Here is an 8,439-nt window from a genome sequence, read left to right as displayed (position 1 = left end):
CTTGGCGCATGGCCCAATAAAAGCTGCGGCGGATCGGTGAAAAATAGATAGAAAATATTTGTCTTCAATTTTTATTAATAAATTAATTAATCTTTAAAACAATTACAATTATTTTTTTACTTTTCTAGAAATACTAAGGTCCTTAGTCTATGAAGCACCAATTTCTTTTGGCCAATCATCGCATGGATTCAGTTCGCACTGCTATGAACGGGGCCTCTTCTTGCAAATCTTCATGTGCCGATTACGCGAACTCGAATCGTTAAATGGTCGCGAACACGAGTCACACGCGTAAGTTCGATTTGCGTGCGTGGCTTGATGGCGACTTAGACCTGGAAATTCATTTGAAACATTGAACCAGTTTTACGCTGGGATACATTTGAATGCTCACTAGAAAATTGAAATATTTATTTATTATTAACACTTCGTTATATTTTTAAAAAAATTGGACATAATTAAATCAAAAGGAGGGCAAGTGACGGCCTTATCGCTTTCGAGCGATCTCTTCCAGGCAACCACTGAGAGTAAAGAAAAAAAAAATTAAATTACATAAGATAGGCAAGAAGTGCAAAAATACATGTTATACACAGTTATTAAGACAAAACCAAACAGGAAACAAAAAAAATAAACTAGACTAAAAACATGATACATTAAAAATAAAAAAATAAACAGACACATAAATCACGATAATTTAAGATCAGTCTCACGTCAGTTAGTAGTTAGTAAGAAAGTTAAGGATACAATGTGGACAGATAATGTTTGTACAGAAGAAACTTAAAGGAAGATAGAGAAGGAGATAAGCGAATAGGGACGGGAAGTGAATTCCATAGCCTCACTGTAGAGACCCTAAAGGATTCGCCAAAAAAGGAGGAGTTATGAGATAGGATTTCAAGGATATAGTTTTCGGAAGAGCATAAGCTATATGGGCTCCCAAAATTTGAAGTCATTTTTGAGATGGGAAGGAGATTTAGGATGTGTTCAGCCTGGATGGAATATAAGTGATGGAGAAAGTGAGCATCACGTCGCTGGCGAATCGGTAACCAGCCTAGCCGCTTACGGAACGCAGAGATATGGTCGTACTTTCTTAGACCGAATATAAAGCGGATACAGAAAATTTGGAGACGATCAAGTCTATTTAGCAATTCCTCGTTTAGATCGGAGGAGCATGAATCGGCGTAATCCAGTAAAGGCAAGAGGAGACATTGTGCCAGTGAGGTTTTAGTCCTAACGGGAAGAAAATTACTAAGACGTCGAAGGATACTGGAGGCACCGTAAAATTTTCGGCTAACTTCTTTAACATGCTGCTCCCAGGATAAATTTTGATCAAATAAAACCCCCAAATTGTTTACTGTACAGCTAAAATTTAAAATTACACCGTCGATATGGATAGGGGGTACCCTGGCCCAATCAATCCTCGTCGTGAAATAGGGGCTGCCAATAATTTATTACCTTACTCTTTTTGGGATTGATTAGAAGACCAAAATTTTTACTCCTCAATTTTATTACCCTTTAATTAATATTAAAAAGTAGCGAGACAGGATTTAGGAAATGGTAACTGGTAAATTGTCGACATATTCTGAGCTCTTTAGCTCCGCAATGTTCATTTCGAAGACTCACCCGAGGCGTGCAGGAACATCTTCGGACAAAGTTGGCACCGGTGTAAGGCCATGAGTCGGCCGGGCATGTGAGTCAGTTCGTGCGAACGCAAAGCGGCACGCTGAGTGAATCCTCTCGCACACGCCCGACATTGGAATGGCCGCTCTTCTAGAAACATAGATGGCCCTTCTAGAAAAAGCAAGGAACTGAGCTATCTGTTGATAGTAATGGAAACACTGGTTCTTACGTTCGTGAACTAGCATGTGTCGCCGGAGTATATCCCGCTGGTTGAATGCTCGGTTGCACACTTCACAGATGAAGGGGCGAACCCCCGAGTGAATGTATTGGTGCCGGACCAACGCAGCCCGCGTTGAATACCTTTTGCCGCAAGTACTGCATATTTCCTTACCCCTGAAATTATCAACAATGCAGTTGAATAGAACGTGTGTAGTTATGTACACACGTTAGAAGTTATACTTCTTTGGCGTAACAATATAAAAATCTTCGTAGAAAAAAAGACATTAACCTAAAATGTTGACTATAGCCAAGTTCAGGATGTCGGTTTTTTGTGACGGCATCGTTAAAAATCTACTCTCATCGTTTTCCCTAACGCGCCAAAAGAAGTTCTAAACACTTCAAAAACGGCTTTTTTATTAAGACAATACAGATCTAAATAGTATGCAAAGAAATGCATACCAACAGATATTCATATTCTGGTATGTTAATGATAGATATATGCTTCTATATATGGTACTAGTCTATACCGACTAAGAAAAAACTTTTTTCTAATAAGAAAGCAGCAAACCATCTTGCTGTAAAAATTTAGTCAGGATATGAGCTAGCAGACATATTATAGATGCATCATCTAGTGTGGAGCGAAAAGAAATTACTCACATGGGGACTAATCCCTTATTTGCATCATATACATAATTAACGGAGGTATTTTTAATATTATCAACTTTGAGTTCTTGTTTAAGATGAGTTTGTTTCAACTGCGGATCCTAAAATTAAAGTAATTAATTGTAAGGCTCTGTTATTTTAATATAATTAGGAAATCTCTTATTATAAATGAATAGTATTGTTACCACCTCGTCTTCTTCCACAAGTTCCAATGTTACAGCACCATCGTTTGTGTCAAGTTGTACATTTTTGAATGTTTGATTGACAACAGCTATTTGGTCATTATCTTTAGTGAGTACACCCAATTGTAGTAGAATGGTTGATAAGAAGTTTGATACATCCTCCGGAACAAATGGAATAGACGGCGCTGGAGTTGAATTTAAAAAATTTAGGCTATCATTGTCGTTCTGAGTTGTATCAATTTGCACCTGAAGTCAATGATGTGTTAGGTTCAAGCATGTAAAGTATAAGACTAGCTAGGATGGTCAAAGAATTCTTAATAACAACTATTGTGAAACTCTGTTTAATGATTGGTTAAGCAGATAAATTTAAAAGGGTCCTACTTCTTCGTCCTTTTCAACCTCCTCAGTTAGTTGTTCTTCAGTGTTAAATATATTAATCACTTCTAGAGAATCTTCTTCTGCCAAAGACAAGACAATTTCATTTTCATCAAAGCCATTTTGTACCTCTCCGCTTGATATAATATCAGATTCAAGATTACAAGATCCTAGAAGTTCTTCATATTCAATTTTTGGATTCTCCTTCTGTTTTACAGCCAAGTAATGAGATTTTAACTTTTTATATGAAAGTATACATTTCTTTTTAAAATTATAGAATTTGTTTAAGTCTTCAAGGCACTGTGGGCATATGATATTAGGTAAACACTCATCTTTAGTTATCTGAAAAAAGAAATGTTACTTAAATGTATATATTAAGCAAAGATCAGAATTAGGGACTTACAAATACATACCTCGAAACCAAGGCACGTCAAAATTCTCATGGGTAAAGGCAAACAGTACGATTGATCGTCGTCATTGTAAATTGGCGTTGGTATAGTGACTTTGTTAAGACAAAGCCGGCACAATTCCAAAACACCCTCAAGAAGTACAGGCCTCTTAGTTTTACGACTGTATGTTCGCATAGTTATTGATAAACAACCAACTGACGTTACCGTAGTTTTATTAATAGGGCATTACTTCTAAACTCATTTTCACAAAATAATCGGAAAGGCAAGCTTACAATTGAATACTAAATTAGAATCTATAGAAAAACATTCTGCATTTTATGTTACAGTATAACATTTTAGTCGGAATAAATAAATTTAATATTCATTACTATTAAATTTATTATTAAATTAATGCTTCTTTACCTAAAGTTTAAAATGGGTTTAAAACTAACAAAATGTGACAGACCAAGTTAATTGTCATTCGGAAAACTCAAATCGATGTCAAGCGATGCCCCGATCGGACTTTTCGTAAATCGAATCATATGTATAGCCGTTATACCTCTGAATCGATTATCGATTAATGTTAATGAACACTTGAATTAAATCAATCAAATCAAACATCGGATCGCAATTAATTGATAATTTAATTAGTATTTACTGATATCTTACTGGCGCACCATTGAAAATTGGGTAAAAAATAAGATATTAAAACGATCATTTATTTTAAAATAATAAAATGTAAATTTGTGAGTATCCGTATGACAGTTCAATATAAAATTGAGAAGAGCGAATATGACGCTTTCAATAACTGAAACAAAGATATTTTACATATGTTAACTTTAAAATGATTACACATTAATGTAGAGCTATACTGATATTTATATAAATCAAATACTTACAGAAACGAAAGTTTCATATGAAAATTCAATAACGTAGAAACTGCGGATTACGACTGGTTTCTGCGAAACAAGAAAGTAAAGAAAAAAATCTTGTTCCATATTAATGTATGTGTTGTATGTCGTATGAGTTAAAATGTGTGTGTGTGTGTATCAAGTAGATTTTTATTAAACAAGTGCTATATAAACAATTAATTATCCGTTGAGAATTACAAAAACCCAGCTCAAACCTGACTTTGAGCGAGTGCAAGCGTGATCAGCTTCCTAATGCGTGCAGACGAACTGCCGGAGCAATGATGCCAGCCTGACGCGAAAATTGCAGATGGTAAAGACGCCGCCTGAAAATATATTCATGGCTAAATAAAACTTTTTAATTGTATTAATTAACTTCTTATCGAATTCTGTCTAAATATTAAAAAAAACTAAAAAATAAAACTTTAAAATTATCTATTAGGATATTTTTTTATAGGCAAGTAACTGATAAGTCTTCTATGTCTGACACACGCTGTCGATTGTTAAGGCCATGCAGGTTTTAAGGCCTCGCGACGTTTTCCTCTACGGTACAAGTGAATGCTATACGCGAACATAGACTGCAAAGTCTATTTAAGACAAATTTAGACATTTAAAAGCCTTTAATAAAAAAGTGATAATGAGAATAATGGATTAGTGTTACGGAAACTAACGATATACTATAATGTGGGTTTTGCGCATTCGACCTGCGATCATAATATGTAACTCGTAGAGTAAATTACCTCCGCAGTAATATCACCAGCGTTGCACATGAAGAAACCATTACTCAATAACACTGCGAGGCCGCTAGAAACGTTCGAAAGAGCGTTCATCACACTGGTTGAATTCTATAAACAAATCCATTTAGTTTTGTGTGTATATAAAACATTACTGCGTTTAAATATATTTTTATTAGACTTACCGCCATTTGTAAAAGTTCCAGACATATTATTGTGAAGCTGAATGTCGTTTGTCCGTTAAACACCCAAGTATTTATTCTCTGACACTCTTCTACGCACCTATTAAATGTATTAGACCCCATTTATCAGGTGAATAAAAAATACTTCTTTTTTATAGAACAGGGGCAAACGGGCTCATCTGATGTTAAGTTGGATATTCCAATGCCAGAGGGCTTGCGTGTGCGTTGTCGGCCTATTAAGAAGAAAAATGATCCCACATCTCTACGCAACGCCAAGGATCAAGCCACTCGGAATACAGTCAAGTGCAAGGAGCTGGTACTGGGGAGCTCCCGCCCAGTTAAGAACTTTATCCAGTTGGACTACTAGTCCATGTGGGGCCGAATTTACGCCTTATTCAGTTCAAGCGATGGCCCGGAGTGAAGTACCGTCTTGTCTTGCTGAACTTCTTGGAAGCTGTTTAGACTTTTCGATATGTCAACAACAAGTATTCCGATACTGGCAGTGGCTTTAAGAGGAGTATCTTTGAAAAGAGGAGTAGGGGTGTTTTTAAGTCGGTGACGAAAAAGCCTGTCTTACATTAACTGTTGGAACAAAAATTTAGTCAAGTTAGGCTGCGTCCCCAGAAGGCAAACAGTTCGCCGCCAACTGAGTGAGCCCACTGATAGTCAGCGCGCGTAACGCTGCAAATTGCCTTAGATTGAGCGCAAAACTAGCAAACTGTGAACACTCTACACGAAAAGTATATATAAGGGCATACTAAACCCATACGCCGTTTTCATATTTTTAACACTAATATTACTGGAGATTTCGTAAGGATAAGATAAAAGCAATACCAAAGTGTTTCAGCGTGCATCCATAGACCAAGTTTTAAAGACTTTTCATATTCCTTAATTTTCTCTTCTACAGAACAAGTCTTTTTAAAAATATCGTCAAGGCTATAGAAGTAACTTTGCAAGTTCGTATATTGATGGCTGAGAATCACCGCGATGGAAAACACGAAGACATGAACGGCATACACTTTTAACATAAACATCCACAGCCCGAAATAGGCTATTATCCTGAACACGTCAGGCCAAAAACCTCTCTCTGTTACACCTGGCCATGCCGTAATTACAGGCGTGAAGGTGCCATCTAAAATGATATTAGTTATAATTTAAACTATATTTATTAAGAACTTATCGGTCTAGTTTGATAATAACGTGAACGAAATTTGACAGAGACAAAAGAGCACGTTAGTTGACAATTACCATGATTTAACGTTTACGAATTAGGGGGCGAGTTCATCAAATCTAATGCTTCAAGCTCGGCGTAAACTTTACCTTTACAATTGACCATCTCATTTTATAAACAAAGTCACAAATAAATAAATTGCCAGACGTCAAGAATTGTATGTTATAAAATATGACTTACTTGCTTTTAATACTTGCATAGTACCATCAATCGCATAAGAAGTTAAAGCATAACCGAGGATTGAACCAAAAGATGCCAAGTAAATTTTAGCTTTTCTTATCATTTTCTTTTCAATAGCTAAATCGTTGTGATGCGTCTTCAAGCTGACGGCCACTTTGTATAATATTTTAATATCTTCCTTATAATATTCGAAAACAAAACAGTACAAAAGAAGAATTGTGTGGCTAAGCGTGAATAAGGTTCGGTCAGTTGTCTGCTTCTCAGTCAAGTGATTTTGGGTGAAAAACGACACATAGTCAGAAATTACGAAAGAAATTGCGACAAAAGTAAAAATTTTATTGAAGTGTTGAAAATATTTTGGCTTTTTATCGTCCACCCATACGTAAGGTAAACCCAACATATATTGTAATTTGGTTACTTTTTCAACAAACTCTGAAGTTTTGCTTTGTTCCATGGTGGCTTGAATCCAAGTGTTTTAATTCAGAATAATAAGGTTTTATATTTGAAAACGACAACAAACACTTATCATATAGCCAGAGTCGAACTTATGTAAATAGAATAAAATGAATAAAGGTCCACATATATTAGCAATGTATTTTAATATGAAGTATTTCGTTCAATAATTTAGTGCACAAAAAAAGCTAAGGGGTAATAGGGTACAGCTTCCTATATCCGTCAATGTTTGATCAGCAATCCGATTAGGATTACATAAATCGTATACTATGAATATAATATTAAGTTTTTTCCTCACTGTTTGTTTGAATTTTTATCAGTTTGGTTACATACCAATTTATTCATGAAAAACATATGTTTCTTTAACTCCATTTATTTTAACGTTATCCCCTAAATAGATCCCTGTACTTATATAGAATATTATGTATCTAGTTTGAATAATGGAAATAAAACCTGCTTATTACCAATCATACAAGCCTAATGAATAATTAGCTAGTGACATTATTGAGGCACTGTCGCCTTTACATTGCGAACTTAATTATATAATACGGAGTGATGGGTGAACGTCCATTAGTGAACTTTGGGTCCGTATCCAATAAAGATTTCTATGTTTACAATCATAGTTTTGCCGTAGTCTCTAAATTATTTCTAAAATAATACTCAATATTATATGGTTAAAGGTCTCATTAGGAATACGTCCATATATACGTTCTCTGTCATGAAATATAAGATTACGAAAAAATATTTTTATAATAGCATAAATTACTATAAACTGTAATCGACTGGATATAATAATAATAAATAATCAGTGGCACTGTATGGGTCTTGGCCTCAGATTGTATCTCAATACTAGGTTAGTATGTGTTCTGCTATAGATTTTCAGAAAATGTTTGTAAACAAATTTGTTGTACGCCATTTTGGTGGAATAGAACCGACAGAGAATAGACAGAAAATGCATTGGCGCAAGGCCGGAGATCAAACCTTCGACTTCAGGGATTAGAGTCGCTCGCTGAAGCCACTAGGCCACTAGAGCAACATTGCTTTTTCGACTGGTTAAGCTTTTACAAAATTTTATCTTTTAAAAATTATGATAGGATTAAGTTTACTTTACTTTGCTTTTGTAAGAAATAAAAGCTTTTCTTAAATTTATTTTATGCTTGTACAATTGTATAGAAATTAACTAAGATAATTGAAGTGATAAACTTGTGAATTTAAGCGTGATTTTTATATCTTTATATAAAATTTAAATATGACTCTATAATCAAATACCTAAAATTGCATCATGAGGAATTGCAGGATGATACGTGCGAAA

At 35.0% G+C, this 8,439-nt stretch overlaps 2 protein-coding genes across 4 annotated transcripts; both read right to left on the bottom strand.

Moving 5' to 3' along the window:
* Nucleotides 1-68: 68 nt before the first annotated feature.
* LOC123716033 (zinc finger protein 189-like) lies at nt 69-3,862 on the bottom strand. 3 transcript variants are annotated; one of them, XM_045671522.1, is made up of 7 exons: nt 3,464-3,862; nt 3,057-3,392; nt 2,679-2,921; nt 2,488-2,594; nt 1,841-2,004; nt 1,615-1,761; nt 69-329 (listed from the first exon to the last, which is right to left on the bottom strand). In XM_045671522.1, exons 1-7 carry the CDS (start codon nt 3,632-3,634, stop codon nt 202-204), a joined length of 1,296 nt encoding a protein of 431 aa, XP_045527478.1. In that variant the 5' UTR covers nt 3,635-3,862; the 3' UTR covers nt 69-201. The 3 variants fall into 3 exon arrangements, with proteins under 3 accessions (XP_045527478.1, XP_045527496.1, XP_045527487.1); XM_045671540.1 differs by having other exon boundaries at nt 1,615-1,758; XM_045671531.1 differs by having other exon boundaries at nt 2,682-2,921.
* A 329-nt stretch (nt 3,863-4,191) lies between these two features.
* LOC123720246 lies at nt 4,192-7,128 on the bottom strand. Its single transcript, XM_045676787.1, has 7 exons — nt 6,675-7,128; nt 6,098-6,395; nt 5,267-5,363; nt 5,088-5,192; nt 4,566-4,673; nt 4,339-4,398; nt 4,192-4,247 (listed from the first exon to the last, which is right to left on the bottom strand). Exons 1-7 carry the CDS (start codon nt 7,126-7,128, stop codon nt 4,206-4,208), a joined length of 1,164 nt encoding a protein of 387 aa, XP_045532743.1. The 3' UTR covers nt 4,192-4,205.
* Between the last annotated feature and the right edge of the window lie 1,311 nt (nt 7,129-8,439).

The sequence above is a fragment of the Pieris brassicae genome, chromosome 1, assembly GCF_905147105.1.
Source record: "Pieris brassicae chromosome 1, ilPieBrab1.1, whole genome shotgun sequence".
Classification (NCBI taxonomy): Eukaryota; Metazoa; Arthropoda; class Insecta; order Lepidoptera; family Pieridae; genus Pieris; species Pieris brassicae.
This window is presented reverse-complemented; position numbering and strand designations above follow the sequence as displayed.